Raw genomic sequence first — 22776 nt, 5'->3', positions numbered from 1 at the left:
AATCATGTGGGCTTGAAACGCCAATAGGCTGGGTAAATTAATTTTAATTGCACTAGCAGCATGCATAATAAAAATTAGCCAACATTTTCTTCATGTCTTGACTCTTGAATGTTTCGATTCCAGGGAATCCGTATCCTAAAGGATCTAAAGCAGAAATATCCAGATAAGGATTTGGATCAACTGGTGGAGCTGGCCAACTACTACGCCCTTCTCCATCAACAGAAAAGTCGCGCCTTTTATCGCGTTCAGGCCACACGCATGATGATCGGGGCTGGTAACGTGCTGAAGAAACATGCGGCCGATCATGCTCGCCGTGCTGCCGTGACGAGCGGCAAGGAGGCTTTGGAAGAGGAGGACCTGACCGTCTGCAGCCGCATTTCCTTAGAAAGCGCACACTGCCAGTGCATGGAGAACTGCGGCACGATCGCAATACCCGTGGTGTGTCGAGGAGGTCTGGGAGAGAGCACGTTCTATGTCGACTACTGTACAGAAGACGGCACGGCCAACGCAGGTTCAGATTACAAGTACTGTGAAGGAACGCTGGTGTTTAAGCCAGGAGAAACCAGAAAAGAGATAAAGGTGAGGAGGAAACCCAGTAAAAACCAGCTTAAGGCTCTCTCACATTTACCTTTGTTTGGCAAAATGAGAATCTGCACAATCAGTAATTACGCCTGTTGGACCCTATGCGAATTTCGTTTGGCAAACTTGCGAACACGCAAATTCTACAGAGCCTTTAAAGTTGTAGCTGGTTTTACATGGTTTTTACAGTACCTTCTCTTAGCTGGTCATGTATGAGACCTGAACTGAATACTTAGGTATTTGGACAGCAATAATTTATCGTAAAAATACAGTAAATGTTAATGTAACCGGTCTTGCTCGAAGCGCTCCGAGCGGGATTCGAACCGATGTCGCCGGCAAGGGAGGTGGACATGCTAACGAGGAGGCTGAAGGCTACAGCCTATAGTGTCAGTCGCTAGTGCACCTCTTGAGCCACAGGAGTAAGGATTATACATACTGCACAGCTATCAGGTACCAGCTGGCTCCTGTTACACTAACCCCCCTAAACCTCACTCCCATCCGGGTCATGGCACCACTGTAACTGGTCCCGCTCATTCTGCTCCGAGCGGGATTCGAACCGGAGTCGTGAACATGGGAGGCGGACGCACTAACATGGAGGCTAAAGGCTATAGCCTCAAGTGTCAGTCGCTAGTGCCCCTCTTGAGGTCAGGGGAGTGTGGTTTACACACTGCATAGCACATACCAGCTGGCTCCCATTACACTCACCCCCCTAAACCTCACTCCCATCCAGGTTACGGAACCACTGTAACCGGTCCTGCTCGACACACTCTGAGCGGGATTTGAACCGGATTGCCGGCATGGGAGGCAGACGCACTAATGAGAAGGCTTAAGGCTACAGCCTCATAACTATCACATACCAGCTGGCTCCCGTTACATTAACTCGTGTTAAATCATGTTACACATCAGTTAAATAGCTATTTAAGCATTGTTTTAGGGTACTGTTGTACAGTTTCACAATCCAATCAATTCCTGATTAAATCAGAAATTTTAAATCAAATCTCATCCTACAGTTTTTTCTTGTTGAATATTCTTTCACTGGGAAATACGTGACATTATGGAAGTAAAATGGGTTGTGAATGCTGTTTTATTTTGACTTTGACTGCTTTGTCTTGAATTCAGCAATTGAAAACATCATTCATGACACAGATGAAGTCTAATCTTGGACTAAACGGTTTAATCTGTTCATTCTTATTGTTTAATGTTTATTAACATAGATCTTTTCTGAACCGATATGCCTCAGGGAAATTATCCTTCATGTAATAAAACTCCTTTCTAGACAAACATCCACTCCACTGAGAAGGACAGGACCGTGTATCCATAGCAGCAGTGGCCGTACTGTCTGACTTTGGTTGAGTGACAATGATTGACAGTCTCTTTGCCATGGAAACAGAGTGAGGAAGGATTCAAAATCACAGACACACTGATCCGAAAATTCTGAACTCTAACTGATGTACTTGTCTGATTACCAAGTACTTTTTGTTGAAGGGATAGATTCTGAGCTACTGTATACTGAAGCTAAACTTTAAGTCTTTGTTAGTTTCAAGGTGAAGTGTCATTTTTTTTCAATGTTAAAACTTTTCTCGTATCCTAGCTTAATGTGCAGAGACAATATAAGTAATTATGTGACGTCATCGTGAGCAACAACTTGCTACAAATAAATGAATAAGTACATCATTTGGCCCTGAAAAAATGGGGCCACATGGTGAAAGAGAAGCACCTTTGATGCCATTGAAAACATAGCTAAACAATTTACTTATTTATTTATTTGTAGTAAGGTGTTGCTCACAATGACGTCACAGTGAAGTTATTTTTTAGTTTACAGAAAGTCATAGAAGTATGCCAAAAATCATGCAAATGCCTTTATGCATTTTTAAGATATGAGCAGACATACTGGCACCGTTTTTTTGGGCAACCCTGTGGACTGTAGAAGTGTTTTGGAAATATGTTTTGAAATAGTCATTATTTTTTGCAGTTCCATTTGTTACCAGTAACGGTGCGGAAATTACACACTTCACCTTTAAAGTCAACATGAAACAACATTCGCAACCCATATTATTGCCATCATGTGAGGTATTTTCGAGTCAAACAAGATATTTAATGAAAAAAATGTGGGGCAGGGCTTTTTATTTGATCAATTATGATCATAAAAAGAGGGTATTCCATACCAAAGTTTGCAGTTATTTGTGGACAACTATTCCTTCCTGAAACATCACTGGCACCCATGCGTTGAAACTTAAGTGGCCTTGATGATGTAAGCAAAAAAGGAAAGTTGTTTCAGAGGCGGAGCAAGTGTTACATTTTGGCGAAAGATTATGAGACATATTTATTTTTCTTTGAAATAACGTGCACTGATGAAATGCACAAAATAAGACCAGGAATGTGTATTAAAAAAGTAATTAGATTTTTATTACTTTTTTATTTTAAGCTTAAGTTTGAGATTTTAAAAGTATTTCTGTCTCTCTAGGTGGGCATCATCGATGATGACATCTTCGAGGAGGATGAACATTTCTTTGTGCGTTTGCTAAATCTGCGTGTCGGTGATGCGGAGGGTATGTTTGAGAGTGACGACACGGAGCAGGAACCCAAGGCCCGGCTGGTGGAACCGCTGATGGCCACGGTCACCATCCTGGATGATGACCATGCAGGGATCTTCACTTTTATGGACCGTCTGGTTCGAGTGAGCGAAAGTGTGGGAACCATGGAAGTGACTGTGGTCCGGAACTCCGGCGCCCGTGGAACCGTCATCATTCCATACCACACGGAGCCCGGAACAGCCGAGGGGGGAGGGGTTGATTACGAGGACACACACGGAGAGTTGGAATTCACCAACGACCAGACAACGTGAGTGTGTGTTTGTGTGAAAGAAATGGTGCCTGCCCTTGTGGGTGGTTATCAGGGTGTTACTATGTGGTTGCTAAGGTTTTTTTTTTTTTCGGTTTTTCTACTGTTTTGCTGCGGAAGCTTGGGTTTCCTAAATGGTTGCTTTGAAATCCTTTAGTGGAAGTCCGTTTTATTGTCCACTAGGTACAAATCATAAAACTGGATTCAAAAGTAACAGCACACTTCTTATCAATGAGCCGCAATATGAGGTGTCATATCATGTACGCAGCACAAAATGTGTGGGGCGAGTTATGCGTCAAAGTTTAGTACCTAAAGTTAGTGTTCTGTTTTTTCTTCAAATCTGTAACTCTAAGTATGAACCACAGTAATAGTAATGCTTGCATGTCTAGTGTCAGCAAGTTAATTTGCAAATGAACTCTTCCGTCCTGTCTGGAGTCTTTTCTCTTTTTCCTGGAGAGCTCTACATTATTCATCAGCACTAAATGTTACGCTTTTCTCTGTCAGCCAGTGGTAGTAAATCCAACACCAGAACAATTTTAGAGAGACCTATATATAAATATATTTATAAATATATATGTAAATGTATATAATTATATAATTAAATAAAATATATTGATATTATTATTAGATATATTTATAGTGTCAAAAAACGGAATACTACAGAATATTAAACATTATATAACCTACTGAACAAAATAGTAAATATACTGTGTGTATATATATATATATATATATATATATATATATATAATGTTTTTGTGTTAAATAGTTATAGTGTCAAAAATCAGGAATAAAACAATTATATAATATATTAATACATTATTTTTATTATTACACATTTATTAATGCATATTACAGTTCTAATGTTGAAGTCTAATAATTATCTATCTATATATATATATATATATATATATATATATATATATATATATATATATATATATATATATATATAGCGATCAGCCACAACATTAAAACCACCTGCCTAATACTGTGTAGGTCAGGGGCAGACTGGCCATAGGGAGAACGGGGACTTTTAGGGAGAACCGGGACTTATACCGAACGGGCCACGACTTGCTGAAGAGGGCCGCAAAACGGTCATCATGTGGCATGACCAACAATCATGCCACGGTCCAAATCACTGAGATTACATTTTTTCCCCATTCTGATGGTTGATGTGAACATTAACTGAAGCTCCTGACCCGTATCCACATGATGTTATGCACTTCACTGCTGCCACACGATTGGCTGATTAGATAATTGCATGGATGATTGTTGGTGTCAGACAGGCTGATTAGAGTATTTCTGTAACTGCTGATCTCCTGGGATTTTCACACACAACAGTCTCTAGAATTTACTCCGAATGGTGCCAAATACAAAAAACATCCAGTGAGCGGCAGTTCTGCGGATGGAAATGTCTTGTTGATGAGAGAGGTCAACAGAGAATGGACAGACTGGTTCAAACTGACAAAGTCTACGGTAACTCAGATAACGGCTCTGTACAATTGTGGTGAGAAGAATATCAGCTCAGAATGCTATTGTGAGATGCGGGTTGGCGCTGTTTTGGCGGCACGAGGGGGACCTACACAATATTAGGTTTTAATGTTGTGGCTGATCGGTGCATATATGTAGTTTTTTTTTTTTAAACAACAGTAATTATAGATCCGTTCTGCATATCGATTATCGAACACTCAAGCATAAACATTTTCAGTTTTGATAGTAGAAAAAAACTGATTTCTTAGAACAATTTAACATCCTTACAAAGCAGTATGTTTTTGTTTTGTTTTTTACTTACATTTTATAAGTGTAGAAGTGTGTTAGACTGGGTGAGTGTGTATGAATGTATTAATTTAAATGTGATTAAATATTGACATGCCATCCTTTGAAGTGATTTAAATGCTGACATTTGCCATGATTTATGCAAGCATGTTTTTGTGCCTATATTTGTCTGTGTGCGTGTGTGTGTGCACGTGCGCGCGAGCTCTTTTAATGTGATTTCATGTCAGGGTGGAGCGCTTTTGTGCCTATTTGTGTGTGTGTGTGTGTGCGTGTGTGTGTGCGTGTGTGTGTGCGTGTGTGTGTGTGTGCGCGTGCAAGCTCTTTTTATGTGATTTCATGTCAGGGTGGAGCGCTGATGTTTGTAACCCCAGAAGAAACAGCATTAAGTATTTATAAGTGTGTGTGTGTGTGTGTGTGTGTGTGTGGGCGGGTTTGGGTGGTTTATGAGGAAATCTTTTTAGGTTACAAACTGGTAATTACAAGGGTATTATGCTATAAATGTTGTTTATGAGGACATTTCTAGTGTCCCCATAATTCAGATCACTTAAACATACTAAACGATGTTTTATTGAAAATGTAAAAATGCAGAAAGTTTTTTGTGAGGGTTAGGTTTAGGGGTAGGGGTAGGGTTAGGGGATAGAATCTATAGTTTATACAGTATAAAAATCATTATGTCTATGGAGAGTCCTCATAATGATAGCTGCACCAACATGTGTGTGTATGTGTCTGTGTGTGTTTGTGTGTGTGCGCGTGTGTGTGTTTGTGTGCAGTCAGACCATCCAGGTGAGGATCACTGATGATGAAGAGTATGAGAAACATGAAAATTTCTTCATCGTTCTCGAGGAACCTCGCTGGCTGAAGAGAGGAATATCAGGTGTGTGTATGTGTGTGTAATGTTGCACTGTAAAAACTAGAGATTAGCTTAAATATATATATATATATATATATTTATTTATTTATTTTTTTTTTTTTTTTATGGGGTTTTGGCCATTCATTTGGTGTTATTGGTGTTCAATGCTGTGTTCCATTCAAATCAGATATGGGAGATTCGTACTTGATTTGTCTAACCATGAATCATTGTGTTGTACAAGGCTCAGAAAATGACCTATAAAGAAATGAAATGTCAATGTCAGCATTTGTTTTTCAGGTGTACCATTATCAACAGAGAATATAACTTACCCTGTTTTATAGGTGCACTAAGTAATTTTTTGCTCATTTAAAAAAAATTTTTTTTTTTTAAATATGTTGAGATTTCTCCAGTCATATCAGTAACGCAATAAAATCTGTTTAATTTTACATGAAGCAGGTCGCCCCCTCATGGGCACTGCCATGTTGACAGCACATGACAACCTGTGTCTTGCAATGGACTGAGTTACTACCACTAATAATGACAATAATGAAAACATGTTTACTTTATTAAGCGCTTTCAGCCAATGCTCTAATATAATATTACATGCAAACAAGACAAGCAAACCAAACAAGAAAACAAAAAAACACAATATACTTACTACAAACAACAACGGAGCCCAAGTCAACAGTATAGTCCAGTGTGATGGTATGGTGTGATCCACCAGACAGTCCGAACAGAATGAGTGCAAGTGAAAAGGTAAAAAGTCCAAACAAGAGGTCCCTATCGGAGTGATGAAACAAACCACTACTACCCGCAGCTGTCACATCAAACGCCAAGTGCGAGCAAAAGGCGGTATTCAGCCAGCAGAGAGATCGAAAGTCACTACTGCCCGGTCACAGTCCAGAGTGCAACGACGCATGAAAATTCATTTGGATTAAATACAAGAATGTCTATAATAGGGATTTATATAGTATTAGATGGATAAAAACACAGACTAAAAGTAACAAAACAGAAGATAAGCAAACATATTCGGTGGAAAGCGGAAGCACATAGCAAACAGCATTCCAGTTATCCAGGATGATGGGTGTCAGTACAGAGTCCTAAACCTCAAGTACTACTGGGACCGATGGGACGAGTAAGAGCCAGCTACAATCTTACTGAGTGCACCTTTAACTGACATTTAAAGCGATCAATCACAGTTTTTGTTGTTATGTGCCATTTAGTTGTGGGGCTATCTGTGAAATATTTTACCATAATGAAAGACTGCCATGGGGAAAAAAAAAAAAATTTCAATAATGGTGCAACAGACTCTACGAGCAACTGCACAGAAACGTACAGAAAACACACAGAAAAAACATTTGGAAAATGTGTAGAAAGTCAAAGTACAGCACAAAAAACCTCAGTAAAGACTATTTCAGACATAACAAAGCAGCAAATGCAGTTTTGCTCATGGGTATCCACATTATTTGCTATTACATGCCTCAAATGAAACTATGAGTATCTAAAAGATTTGATGTCACTACTCACTGGCGAATCCAGTGATTATTTCGTCATATCAACTCTGAACTTTGTGGACAGGACTGATAAAAAGTCCTGTGTGCTCTTACTCACAGAAGTTCCATCAGCCAATCAGATCAGGATTTCTTTGATCGAGAAAGCGATTTCCGGTTTTGTGTGCAATAAGTATCAGACTGTTAATGCACGGTCTGTCATGAGGTCCTAATGTAGGACTCATTGACACATATAATTCGCTTAAAACTGAATGTTTACAATTACATGCAGTGGTAAATTGGATAAATCTCTGTGGGTGCCGCCATGTCTGCGTGATGTCATACAGTCAGGGTTTTCCCATTGGGCGGTAAATGTCTATATGCTAATGCTAATAACAATTTTCTTAGAAACACAAAGGAGACTTCCTCAAGTGGGCACTTATCGGCTCAGAAAGCCAAATCCTCTGTTGAGCCACATAAACATCCGAGCTGCTAAGCCACAAGCCATTTTAGGTCCCCCCTGTTTTATACTAATTTCAATTCTACTAGCTTAGTCAACAGCAAGTGACTCTCTATTTTGCATTTCTAAGGATGTTGGAAAGGCCTTCCGAATTAAGGCTCTACTTTGTTTTTTCACTTGCTGTTCCATCTTGTGTACTATTAAGTCCTCACTGATCAGCCTTTCAAAGTACACTCTTTTGACCACAAGCTCGTATGGATGCATTCGACACATGAGTGGTACAACTGCTTGTGAAACTCTGTAGAACAGCCAACAGTAGGCGCATGCACTGACGACGTGCAAAGACGCGGACTGTCTGCGTGTATAGAAAAATTGGACTGCACATGGACATACAGTGCTAATGATGAAATTTGCGCTAGAAGTACCAGAACACGAAAAACCAAAGTATACTTTGGCCTTTAAACGCAGCACAAGTGAGTTCCAAAACATACAGTATAGCAATGGGATACATGTAGAAGTCTGTCTGTGTATATGTGTGTGTGTGTGTGTGTTAATGGAGTGAGCTCATCTCCAGCACTAACTCCATCTCTCTTGTCCCTCCTTACACAACGCAGCCCTGCTGCTGAACCAAGGTAAGGTTACAGATAAACCTGTGATTCACCTCTGACATGTGTCCATACTAACCCTCATTTAAACACTCCAGTGGTCACAGCTGAAAGGATAGAATGCGCTAATAGCTTTCCTGAAACCGTGAGGGATGCGGTTATGATCTGAAGAGAGGAATCAAACACTCATTGTTAAAAGTGAAACGCTCAAAACGCTTAAAAGAAATCAACAAAGTGAACAGACCTTGAGAAATGGAGTAGACCTTTTGAGTTGGATTGAAACTGAAGTGCTTCAATTCCATTTTCTTTAAATGCTTTGAAAAAATTACATTTACCCCATTGGTTTTTTTTTTTTGTTGTTGTTTTTAAAGATATTTCAAAGGAATATTTCACCAAGGCAGCAAAGGAAAAGACTTTCCAAATGGCATTATCTTCTTAACATGAAAACAAGCGGTACAGTTGCCACAAACCTTGAAATATTTGGCTTTACTTACATCCGGTACATCTCTCAAAGCTTGATGTCAAAATCATGCTGTTTCGTTTGTGTGTAAGTGTGTTGTAACGCCCGTAGTGTCTTATTGATTGGTTGAGCTGTTCTTTTTCTGATTGACAGGTAAGGGGGTATGCCCTCCATTTCCTGCCTGTTATATCTCATCCTGTCTCTTCTGTCTGCCTCTATTCCTGTGTCATCTCTGTCTCTCTCAGAGGATCCAGAGGGACATCTGAGTGCAGAGGAGGAGGAGGCGAGGAAGATAGCAGAGATGGGGAAACCCATTCTGGGGGAGCACAGCCGACTCGAGGTGGTGATCGAAGAATCCTACGAATTTAAGGTATCGCATCTGAAAACTTCAATTCTATGGTGAAAAGTAGATATGCTTTGAATCTAATTTGCTAAAATGGTTATTTGGTCGAAATGATGGTCCCTCTGATTAAAAAACCCCCATAAAAGCCATTTCAGAGAAACTATATGCAGTATATTAAATATTGCCAAAAGGCTGAACAAAATTAAGATGCCCAACCTTTATTCCATCTGTTCTCTAGCCTTAGAAAAAGCTTGACATGTGGCTATATGGTGAAATCATGCATGCTGATTTGAACTCCATGAACAGTGTTCAGCGGAGGCATTACAGAGCACTATATAAAGGTCATGTGGTATACGGCATGATAAATGCATGTCCATCGGTGATATTGGCCCATAGGTAGGCCCACATGGAATATGCAGCCACAAAATTCCTTAAAAAGATTTAAAAAAATTCCTTAATCCCAGATTTTCGCAGAATTGGAACGTTGTAATTCATAAAATTCAGAAAATCCCCCAAGCCCATGTGTTTTATTAAATATTTTGATCATGCTTTCAACTATCAGTAAGAGTGTAGTACTATTGACTCAGTTTAATACATTTTAACCTACAGTATTTATATGCATTCTGCAGAATGTAAGTACAGACAATGTAGAAAACAAAATTCCCTCAGCACAGAAAATGTGAAAAAGGCTACAGATTTTGTCTGGGCCTGCTCAGATTCCCAGGTGCAGATAAGAGTTGCATATTGCTCCTTCATGATGTTATTTTTATATTGCAGTGGATGAAAATGGATTATTAGGGGTGGTCTGAAAAGTCATCTGGCCAATTTTGCAGCCTCACAGTCAAACTCTATGGCGCCACCATGAGCTCAAAATTTCACTTTTCCTTTGCCCTCAAATTTTAAACCCGGTGACCTAAAATAAATGTTTTTTCTTTTGGTTTTGCTCCTCCTGCTGAATTGATTGAACCCAGTATTTTCAATTTATGTTCATGCGATTTCATAAAATACATTGTTAACCACTTTTTCACTTCTTCTTCTACAAATGTTGTCCAGTCCAAGTTAACACTGTCAAAGCAAAACCATATTTCAGGCTATATCTCTGAGATGCTTTGTATTGTTGAAACAAAACTTGGTATGCTTCATTAGATATGAGGGTGCATGCCAAGTTTGGTGACAGCACCACCTATTGGTCAAGAAATATAAAAAATTGACATTTATGCTTACAACTTTTCAAATAATTGGGCCTAAAATAATGATTGAGCTCTCTTTGGATTTCTTGGGTCATGCAGAGTCCAACAATATACATTTTTCCAAGGTCAGACATTTTTCCTGTCCACCATTTTGAATTTACAATGCATTGTCACATCAAAACATAATTTAAAGAGGCATCAACAAAACCATGTCCTGAGGACACCTGAACAGTCCGGAGACAACGCCACATAGTGTTTAAAATGCTTTAGTCAATTTAACCTACATTTTTATTTATTAATTGCTTCCTTATCCTAAGTCATCAGACAATACCAGAGAGAAATTTTAAAATAGTTAGTTTTTCATTCAATCCTGCAAGAACAACAGCAACGTCTCAGCAATGATTTTGCATGTGGTCTCAGCTTGGTGTGTCTCTTTAAGACCTATGAAGCTTGTAGCAGTGTGGCACAGTGGCAGGTGTGCTGGACTTGAGATCAGCCTGGTTTGAACCATGCTTAAGGCAACTTGTAAACCATTGTAAATTTGAAATGTACATTATATCCACTATGCTTTCTTTGGGTTATGCTTAGTGTGGGAAGATTGCTTCCCTTCGGGCTTAATGAATTTTTTTCAGAGTGCTATTTATCAAATCAATGGTGCTAGAAGAACAGTTCTCAAGCTTATTAGATTTGTCATGATGATAATATCAAGACTAGTGAAAGCATGGAAATAAATTCAATGCCTGTGCTTTAAAGGGCAATGTGTTAAAGTCTTCCAATGCTTTAGAAGTGTATTGTGCACGTTGGAAAGAGAGCAAGAGACACAGTTTGTGATCTGTGTTGTGTTTCAGAGTACCGTTGATAAATTGATCAAGAAGACTAACCTGGCGCTGGTCATCGGCACTCATTCTTGGAGAGAACAGTTCGTCGAGGCTGTGACCGTCAGTGCAGGTCTGTCTAACACACCTTCTTGTATTTTTTGTGATTGTGTGCATGTGTGCTATGGTATTAAAGAAAGTGTGGTTACAGCTAGTGTGTTAATTGTGTGTGGCTTCCTCAGGTGACGGTGATGAAGATGAAGAGGAGGGTCGTGAGGAACGTCTCCCGTCCTGCTACGATTATGCCATGCATTTCCTGACAGTCTTCTGGAAGGTTCTGTTTGCGTTCGTTCCACCCACAGAATACTGGAACGGTTGGGCCTGCTTCCTTGTGTCCATCACTGTAATTGGGATCCTCACTGCAATCATCGGGGATGTGGCATCTCACTTCGGCTGCACTGTAGGCCTGCGCGACACTGTCACTGCGGTGGTGTTTGTGGCTCTGGGCACCTCTATCCCAGGTATGTACCGAGCTTGTGCTGGATGATGTATAATTATCTCTATTAGTGGTTGACCAATATGGGGTTTTTAATGGTCAATGTTAATATCTGGAGACCATAGTGGGCGTTGACCCATATATACACTACCAGACAAAAGTTTTAGCACACTTGAATAAAGTTACAATTCAAACAAAACAAAAAATTTACATAGTTTTTATTTGTATAACATTTGACCACTAAATAATTTCCACACTTCCATTTACATTATTTCATAGTTTTATGGCTTTACTATTATTTTAAAATGTGAATAATAATAATAATAATAATAATAATAATAATAAAGAATGAGTAGCCTGTACAAACTTTTGACTTTTACTGTAGCCCAGAGGTTTTCAAACTTTTGATGCCAAGGACCACAAAACAATTATGATCCCCTTGCGGGAACCCCCTTCCTAAACTATAAAGGCAGCTATATATTTTCAGGTATTAAGACCCAAATTTACTGTGTGAGAAAAATAGTTACCATGATATTATAACTAAAACATGTTGTTTTTCAATAATTGCCTTTAATATTGTCACTGTACTACTAAAGCCAAAACATATTAAATTAAATAAAAATATTATCTGGATGATATTTACTTTGTATAAAATTGACAGTGTATCTTTTATAGAACAATCACAATCAATCTCATGATTTTTGACCAGTCTTTAGAACAAATAATGGAATGGTAATAATGTCAAATTTGGTAAAACTCTGTTAAAAATGAACATGCTAAACATAATTAATTTCTTAGGTTAACAAGTTAACTTTAACACTAGTAAAATGTTCTTTTTCTTTCAAATTTTCTCCAGACCCCCAAGTGCCCCCTTGTGGCATCTTGACCCCAGTCTGAAAATCCCTGCTGTAGCCTATATATCAGACACTAATAGTAAATGACACAAATTTACTAAAAATTACATTTCAAAATACCGGTTTACCACTAATCTCTAAATTTTCTTCCCTTCCCTATCTCCCTTTTTCAGACACATTCGCCAGTAAAGCCGCTGCTACTCAGGATCAGTACGCAGACGCCTCCGTTGGAAATGTCACTGGCAGCAATGCCGTTAACGTGTTTCTGGGTATTGGCGTGGCCTGGTCCGTAGCGGCCATCTACTGGGCCGTCCAAGGCAAGCGATTTTATGTGGACCCTGGGTCGCTGGCCTTCTCCGTCACCCTATTCACTATTTTTGCCTTCATCAGCATGGCGGTACTACTCTTCCGCCGTCGACCATCTATTGGCGGAGAACTGGGTGGCCCACGTGTCCCACGCCTCCTTACTAGCCTCCTCTTTCTGGGTCTTTGGTTCCTCTATATTCTCTTCTCCAGCCTAGAGGCCTATTGCCACATCGAGGGCTTCTGAAAACCACTCAGAGGAGAAATGGAAGCTGCAACTACAGCAAACACTTGTTACATAACATACTGATATTTCCAAACAAATTTAGGGTGATTTTAAAGCTGGAAGCCAGTGTGAGGGTCTTAGTTTTGCGGTACGTGTTTCAGAAGCTAAGTACACACAAACACAGACACAAATTTAAACACAACATGTCTTTAGTGAATCGTTGAATGCACTAATAAAGAGAGAACTCAACTTGAGGTGACCAAGAACCCCGGTCGAAACCAACAAGGAGAGGTTGGTTCACGGACAGAGGTGGAACAGAGATAAGATAAGAGATTGTGTTGGATAGAGGAGCTTATGAAAAAATAAGCAAAGTATGTAGCAAAGGAGGCCAAAAGGCAGTGTAATGTACTAAAACAAAAGAGAGGGCAATGCTGTAAAATAGTTACATTTTAGACGATTAATAGACGACTTTTGTTTCCCGTACAAAGGTGGGCACTCATTTTGTACATTGTTATATTACAGAGCTTTGCATGGTTCAAGGACACAATAAATCAGAGTTAAGAAAAAAGTTTTAATTAGAACAAACAGACAAACTATTATGATGGCGAAATTTGAGGTGTGCAGCATTTAAAATGCTTTAAAGAAAAATGCTGCATAACATAACAGATCAGTAGTTTTGGCCAGACCTTGAAGGCTATATCAAACACTTCAAAGTTGTCAAAGGTGTTTTAGTATTACTGCACTAAAGCCAGGTGTACACTGTGCAATTTACAATTGTTGCCTACCAATATACAATATGATTCTATTGAGATCTTGGGTAAAAGCTAAGAAAGACTGCACAATATCATCTTCTTTTGTCACATCATCAATGTCAGACTGCACGATATACATCTTGCCTAACTTTGGTCACGATTGACAGCATTGACCGGGCGCTTTACCTCATCAAGACGTGTCACGGTTCTGACATCCTTATTGACACATGAAATTGAAATGGTACCGTACAAACCATAGCAAGCACTTGTTGCGCTGATGTTGGCAATGAGAGTGTTTCCATGCTCACCAATGGTCTGATAACCAGGGACAAAAAATTAAATTCATTTCAGTTCATTCTGAGCAAAAACTGTATTTTTTCATTCCGGTTCAGAAGTTCCGCAGCCTCCTTTCCAAAAGGTTACCCGGTTAGAACAAAATAAAAGAACGGTTAATAACGTTCTTTTTAAAATGACAGTACTCTGCACTAAGGGTTGGGTGAAACACCAGTTGCAGTGTTGCCAGATCTCGCAAGAGAAACAAGCGACCTGGTCTGGAAAAACATGCCTAAAATAAGACACTTGCCACACCGAAATAAGTGAAAATAAGCAATTAATTTTTTTCCTGTGTGGTGATCGGCATAGAAATCATAACAAGCAGTTAATTAACAGTTAAGTATAATTTTTTTACAGATCTGCTTCTCAGTCAAAACCAGGCAGCATCAAATCTGTATTAATTCATCATATCTAACAATAATTTGTGAAGAATTATTGTAAACCACTGAGAAATGCAGCCTACTTTTTACCTCTAATAATGTTTTCCTTGTAACTGGATTAGCTGTGCATGTATATGTAGTAATTGTAAAGCTGTGAAAAAGATCTTCATTCACAGAATGCGACATCCACAATGGAAAATTAGTCAAAGAAATGTGTGATGCAGCAGTTTCCTTCAATATCAAAGCACATTTTTCATTTTTTGGGCAACGTGAAGTGGTGTAGTTCCAAAAATGTACTGTGATAAATCCTTTAGCCTTTAGTTTCATGAAAAAAATATCGGAACAAAATTAACCTGTTATAACTGGTTATCAGCATTTAAAAATAATGTTTTCACTCTGGAACAATTGAAAATCACTTTGTTCCCATTTTCAGTTACGTTCTGCTAAACATTTCGGCTTTCGTTTTCGTTCCTTGAACCGTTTTTAGTCCCTGCTGATAACTACCAATAATGAGCTTATTTTAAAAAATCAGATAATGCAAGAAAAACGTGTTTACATGAGATTTTAACTCTTCGGATTATTATTTGCTTTTGCCGTCAAAGCGTTAACTTTCATGCGCAGTACACTTGCGCACATTGGATAAGCCAGTCAGAACTCTGGTAAAGGTGTTTACATGCAACTCGTTATTGAGGCAATGGGCAAAAATTGACATGCCTATCGGTTTATGACCTTACTCCAATAAAGGAAGATCGTTTAAGGCGTTTACATGACCAAACATGTTGTCGACTCATTAAGCATAGTCCGTGTTAGACTGTGCATGTAAACGCACTCAAAGTGCGCATTTATTAGGTAATAAAAATAATAATTTGATACTTTTATATAGCGCTTTTCTAGGCACTCAAAGCGCTGTCTTTACATAGTATTGGGGGAATCTCCTCAACCACCACCAGTGTGCAGCATCTGCCTGAATGATGCAACGGCAGCCATAGTGCGACTGAACACCCAACACACTATTGGTGGAGAGGAGAGTACAGTAATGTAGCCAATTCATATATACATGGGATTATTAGGAAGCCAGGAGGGATACAGGCCAATGGACAAATTTGTCCAGGACATGCACACAATAAGCTGACAACTACCAAAAATGAGCTTATTCAAAAAAATCAGACAACGTAAAAAAACGCATTTGCCTGAGACTTGAAATCATCGGGTTTTTCTCTGTTTTGACATCAAAACGTACACAGGCATGCGCACAACAGTTGTGCACATTGGATAAGCTGGTAAAGGTTTTCCCATGTGATGGAAAATCGGGGTAATTAGCACAAATCTACCTGTTTCGATTGGTTTTTGCTTAAACCATTTATGGCCTTACCCCGATAAAAGAAAACCTTTGAAGGCGTTTAGATGATCACATACGGTGCTGGCTTATTAAGCATAATCGGTTTAAGATTGTACTTGAAAATGCGCTCATTGCGGCTGCGTGAAAGGGAATTTTGTGGCCTGATCAAAAAATTTTGATAGTAAGATCATAACGTGAAGGGAATGATATATAAGATCTTTGTGTTGCATAAATATTGTCATTACCAGAAGTCAGTTAAAGGCTAAGACTCATTGCACAAGCAATTAATCATTAAATGTGACACACTAAGCAATCCAAGACTTCCCGTTTTGCCCTATGATGACAAATCTTTTACGATCCACAAAATTTGTCTTGGAAGGTAAAATTGCGGGAAAAAATTAAATCGCACAGTGTGCAACTGCCTTTAGGCTAGAATGGGATTGAGGCAGCAATAGCTAATGAACAGAAGTGTTAAAAAGTATTACATGATTGAAAAGAAACTTGGCATATTTAATTAAATGTTGAGACTCTTGAAACTCTGCTAGTTTAGAGAAATCATGTCCAAAGATGATATTTCGCCTAATTTTACATGAATGCGCACACTACACTTCTTTGTAATTAAACAAAAAGAAAACATCTCACACAATAGAATTCTTCTCTTTATGACATTACAATGATAACTTGGATCTCTTGAAATGGAACACATCTCTTTTTGACATGCATTTGTCATCGCAAAATTCATTCTATACACCTCCTGTTGCCAAAAGACAATGGAGCTATTTCTCTGTCCACTTTTAAAAGTCTGGCTATAAAGAGTCCACAGGAAAACACTGACTGTCATTTCCATATTTCTCACTCGGAGACTGTCCAACGGTCAGGTGTGCCTATTGGGAATTAATGTGAAACTCTTTTCCTCTCTTAGTATGTAACCACAGCATTGTTATAAAAATCACCACCTCCTACTGCTGTTCGAAGTATATTACAAATAATGTCTCCATCTTTGCTTGCAGTGGCTGAATGGGGTTCATTCTCATTCAAACAAACTGTGAGAGCTTATCGTCTTAGTCTGTGTGACTAGCAGTTTAATAGGAAGAAAAATGATTTAAGTGTAAACTTTATTACGGTCCAACAATTGAAGTGTACACTTTCATTTATGCATCCAGTGACTTTTACAGTTCTCATTACAAAACACTACAGTCAAAGAATAAATCTCATGAAAAACATGTCCAGGCCACATTTTACCCCAAAATTAAAAGGAACAAAATAAGAAATAATTTTTAGGACCATTAATATTTTATTCTTTTCATGACATTTTCCACCCAAATTCTCATGACTATATTGCGTCCTAAAGTTTTGTTTTTTTGTAATTCCAATTATTTTAATGGATATTCTCATTAGATAATGCCTTCATATATATCTAAAATCTAATATGACTACAGTAACATTTTAACTACAATATATTACAGCCAAAAATTACTGTAATACAATGATTCTATATTTAAATCAGCATAAATTAAAGGCAATACATCAAATAGTATCATTATAAATATGTAACAAATTAATTCATATGCTTTTTTATTCCACTCGGAATTAATTATATTTTTACAGGTGGGGGAAAATATACTTATTGCAATTTCAATGAATTTGTCATGAAAATATTGTCACAATTCAAAAATATGAATAGGCCATTGCGAAATGTAATTTTTCATTTCTTTATTTCGGAGTGAAATATGTCCCGGACATGTTCTTACCATGAGATTCATCCCAAAATGTTACTGTACAGTTTCTCTTGACATTGTGTAAACCTGTCTGGGGCCTCTTGTTGTAGAACATATTAATAATCTAATTAAATGAAGCTGATTAGTCCATGACAGACTAATTACACTTGGGGCTGAATGTTGATTGGTCCTCGTTATGCCTAAATCTGAAAGCTGGTCCCTGATAGATTCACAATAAAATGTTGTCTACTTGTTGAGCACTCAGGATTGTATGTATGTGTACGTTAAGGGGATTCTAAACATTTTTATGTTGGCAACTCATCTGTCCGCTGTGTAGATGTTTGTATAAAGATGTGCAGTGTGTCGTTCTTCTTGGTACAACCTGTTTTCTTCTGCTATACTTCATGGCTGGACTTGTCTGTGGTCTAGTCAATCGAACTGCATAATGGAGTACATATTGGCAGAACTATAACGGCATGCTTTGACTCGGAAGACATGCATGAATGCTCATGTGATGTTTACGTTACTAAAAGGGACAGTGTGTGTGCTAACTTACATTGGACGACAGATTCTGCTGCCTATAAATCTCTTTTGTGGTATTTTGTCAGTAATCCAGTTAACAGAATTTATGTATTTAAAAGCAGATCAGGATGTCTCATTCTTTTCAAGAATGTCTTGTGATAAAAATTCCTCCGTGATCTGTTTATTTTATTTTCATAATTTTTAAGACGGAAAATGCTTTTGCTGAAAAGGATTACAGCAACAGTGAATTGCTTTGCCTCACATTTTCGTGTTTTTTGTTTTTTTTACGCTGAACACTGTTCGCGCCTTTGTTTACAATTCAACAGAGAGAAGTTAGACGTTGGCAAGCATGAAATTTGATTTTGATTGGCAAGAATGAAGCATACGTTTTTGTTTTATGTATGCTCAACTCAGCCATCAGAAATTCTCTAACTTAAACGGACTGTTAAATCATTAGTTTATAAGTAGACAAAGCATCTATATAAAATTGTTGAGTGGGGGTATAACTTTAAATGAGATTTTCATACTTATCTCGATATCTAAAAACCTAAAGTAGGGGTATATCCTAGAACCTAGATCATTAGAATAATAAACTTGTTACGTCTTTTGTTTCCTTGTTTCCTGTTTCACCCAATTATTGCCTTAAGAGACATAATTGAATTACCATTGTAACTGTATCGTGTTAAGTGTTAATAATGTTTATATTTTCAACAGAAACCAAAATGATTGAGACAAAGCATGCAATATGCTAACATCCCCTTTGCACGCGATATCGTGCATGCACTGGTGTTGCATTGAACCCTTGACTTATACTTGGTGCCTATCTAGACCCAGTTGCTTTAAGGTTCCTTTAGTGCATGGGGGCGTGTTCTCAACACTACAAATAGAAAGTGCAATAAATCCGAAAAATGAAACGGAGAGTCTTGAGTTTGTGGGGTGGAGCAATTTTGTGATAGTCCAAACTGATTCTTAGTTTAATCGTCAATGTTATTTTAATGTTCTCCAACGGTAACTACTGTAGGAACTTAGTTGGAGTCAGTTTATCGAAATCACCTATTGCCCTGAATGTCAGATGTTTACTGTTTTTATGACTCTGTTAATGTCGAAAGATTTGTACAACTTTTTGGAATACGACTTTGAGACATTTTCAGTAGGTGATTTTTCTACTTCCAAGTGTACTGAAATTGATAATAACCTCAATATTTGTTGAAGTAATGGTTTTTGATAACTGTTTCCAAGATCTTTAACTATCCTTGGTAGGTTAAATTGGATTGAAAGAAATCGCCATATGTTGTACGATAATTCAGACTCCACTGGCAGTTTTTGTTAGTTGCAGCATATTTGGTCTCAATGCTGCTCACTTTAATTAGGCAATCTGTCACTCATCTATCTATCTATCTATCTATCTATCTGTCTGTCTGTCTGTCTGTCTGTCTGTCTATCTGTCTGTCTGTCTGTCTGTCTATCTATCTATCTATCTGTCTGTCTGTCTGTCTGTCTGTCTGTCTATCTATCTATCTGTATGTCTGTCTGTCTGTCTGTCTGTCTATCTATCTGTCTATCTGTTTATCTGTCTGTCTGTCTATAATGAATTACAAATATGTATTCCCTGTGAAACAGTTTCTTGTGCACTGGGCCAAAGGCTATTTTATTTATTAATTTATTTAAAAAAGACTTTGTCTTTAACTAATAACTCATGATAACTGAATAAATTACACTCTAGTTGTAACTGTCTTGTTTGTGAAAGGCATGTTAATTGAGGAAATGCCACCGTGGCATTCTCTGATACACGTCTTCATGTGTTCTGGTGGTGATGTTGCATTTCTGCTGTCAACCAGCTGTTGGACTGTGTTCATTACTGTAAATGTGAAGCTCTGCTGTTTTTTTTTTTTTTTGTTTGTTTTTTTTTTGTACATGTGCCTTTAATGTGCAAAACGCATGATGTACCTGTTTGTACGAAGTTCATCTTTCTCGTGTTGGGACAGAATTAGAAGCGAGGAAGGTAACCTGTTGACAAAAAGGTTGTTACAACTTCATTTCCTTTTTGCCTAAAGAAATGTGAACAAAAGTTTTTACTTTTCTTGTTGTGAATTTCTGTCTTGTCCTAACAGGTTTGTATGTTGTTTGCATCCTACCAAACTGGTCTTGTTCCCTGCCTTGTTTTGGTGCACCTTTATCGGTGACCATTTCCCTCTCTTATATATTACTTTAAATAATGACTGATTTACCGTCAGAATTGGAAAAAAAAATAAGATGAGATATTAATATCAAATACTGTAATCACTAGAATTATACCTAATATTTTAGTTTTCATGTTTGTATGTTTTCATTCTGTTTGTTTATTTTTATGGAAGAAAAAGTCTAAAGGAAACTAAATGGTGGATGAGATGTGTTTTGAAGAACATGGCATGATGCTTACTGTAGTGTGTCTCAAGAAGAAAAAACACTTATGCTCAAGCAGACCTTACTGAATATAGTTTATTTATTTTAAACATTTCCTGTCCTTGAGTGTTTTATTTTTATTAAAGATTTCATTTCTGAGTGAAATTCGTGTTTTCCTAATACCAGTGTTATGATAAAATACAATGTCCACATGAACATTTTCACCAAATCAGAAAATATTCTGACACATTTAACTGCAAGAAAGATTTTAGTTGCTTACCTCCAGATGTTGCATAATGACACAAAATCCTTAAAGTTTTAATCGTAAGTCTTTAATTTGGGTTTGTCTCCGTGTGTAGGTTATTGTATGCCAGTTCGCGCCAAAAATGAAAATAGGCGGCAATATGACGACAATCGCGAGGTGACAGGAATGATCTGGTGCTTCAGTGGCTGTTCTCTGAAATCATTGGAAAATATGTATCAGTAAAATACTGAGGTGTGATATCATGTTGCCTATGTGAAGCCTGTGTTAAATTTATAACGGGATCAATTTTCCGCTATTAATACAAATATATATATTTTTGCGCACGTTGATCTGAAGGGATCCGATGTAATTCTATATATCAGTCACTAGATGGCCACCAAGACTGTGCTTATTTCACTTTTAACCCCATATTCAAAATGTAGCATGCCCTAGCTAGCTAATAATAATGTGCATAATTTAGATGCATATAATTACAATAATAATAATACACGCCGAGTAGCCCAGGCAAATTGAATTACTGCATGAATGCTGAAGAAGGCTGACAGACCAAAATGGATATTCAAATGATGCAACACCATTCATCTTTTTGTATTTTTATTTGAAGGGCCCAGCTAACAATTTTTGGTTCCCAGAACGTTCTGGTAATGTAAGTTTTTGGTAAAAAAAAAAAACAAACAAAAAAAAAAAAAAAAAAAAAAAGAAGAAGAAGAAACTTCAGAGAATGTTCCTAGAACATTATTATTTGGTTCCCAAAAAAATAACCAAACGGGAACCACATGCTAACGTTAGGGGAACGTTCTGTGTTTGCTGGGTGGTTGCATTAAACATTTACTTGCACTAAAGTCAATATATTTATTGACAAATATATCACCTTTCGAGCATAACATTTGCCTTCTTCCGCATGAATAACCAATCATTACACCGTGTAACACATTATTATTTTTTATTATTATTATTATTATTTTGGTTCCTGGGTAGTAAGTGTTATTTCCTAATTGCTTATGTCTCAAAAGTATAGAAAATGGCTATTACTCCCCTCAAAATTTGCTTTTGTGACCAGGACAATGATATTTTGAAATGTACCTATTTTCCAGAACGTTCCAGATAGATTCAGTGCTGAGTAAACTTGGAGTAACTTCTAGAACATTCTAGAACGTTCCAGTAATATAAATAATAGTATAAATACAGGGGCCTTAAGCCCACCAGTTCAGTTTAGTTTCAGCTGCCTAAGTGGATACATATCAAGACCTTGCTGGATGCCTTGAAGTGGGGAGGAACAACGTCAAGTGGGAGCCACTGTTGGACCCCCAGAAGGTGTTGATGCCACCACTGCACATCAAATTGGGCCTTATGAAACAATTTATCAGCGCTCTAGATAAGGAGTCAGCAGCCTTCAAGTACCTTCAAGACTTCTTCCCTAAGCTGTCTGAGGCAAAGGTCAAAGCCGGTGTCTTTGTCGGACCACAGATAAAGAAGATCCTGGAGTGCAATGAATTCCCCAAGAAGCTCACTAGTAAGGAGAAAGCGGCTTGGAACAGCTTTGTCGCAGTGGCTCGGGGCTTCCTGGGCAATCACAAGGCCGAAAACTATGTGGAGCTGGTTGAGACTCTGGTGAAGAACTATGGCACAATGGGCTGTAGGATGTCCCTCAGAGTCCATATCCTTGATGCTCATCTTGATAAATTCAAGGAGAACATGGGAGCGTACTCGGAGGAGCAAGGCGAGCGCTTCCATCAGGATATACTGGATTTTGAACGCCGCTACCAAGGACAGTATAACGAGAACATGATGGGA

General features: G+C 38.1%; 1 protein-coding gene across 2 annotated transcripts in view; it reads left to right on the top strand.

The window, feature by feature from the left end:
* Nucleotides 1-20646, top strand: part of LOC127429883 (sodium/calcium exchanger 2-like) — a 109877-nt gene extending 89231 nt beyond the window's left edge. The window contains exons 6-13 of one of the 2 annotated variants that reach the window (XM_051679215.1): nucleotides 124-579; nucleotides 3044-3420; nucleotides 5970-6073; nucleotides 8614-8631; nucleotides 9310-9434; nucleotides 11446-11545; nucleotides 11655-11933; nucleotides 12936-20646. In XM_051679215.1, coding sequence (XP_051535175.1) covers nucleotides 124-579; nucleotides 3044-3420; nucleotides 5970-6073; nucleotides 8614-8631; nucleotides 9310-9434; nucleotides 11446-11545; nucleotides 11655-11933; nucleotides 12936-13312 — 1836 coding nt within the window. In that variant the 3' untranslated portion in view covers nucleotides 13313-20646. The remainder of the gene's footprint in view (nucleotides 1-123; nucleotides 580-3043; nucleotides 3421-5969; nucleotides 6074-8613; nucleotides 8632-9309; nucleotides 9435-11445; nucleotides 11546-11654; nucleotides 11934-12935) is intronic. The other variant, XM_051679216.1, reaches the window with a different exon arrangement.
* The last annotated feature ends 2130 nt before the right edge of the window (nucleotides 20647-22776 follow it).

Source organism: Myxocyprinus asiaticus, chromosome 39, assembly GCF_019703515.2.
Source record: "Myxocyprinus asiaticus isolate MX2 ecotype Aquarium Trade chromosome 39, UBuf_Myxa_2, whole genome shotgun sequence".
NCBI classification, from domain to species: Eukaryota; Metazoa; Chordata; class Actinopteri; order Cypriniformes; family Catostomidae; genus Myxocyprinus; species Myxocyprinus asiaticus.
The sequence above is the reverse complement of the archived record's forward strand: the minus strand, read 5'-3'. Positions and strand labels throughout refer to the sequence as shown.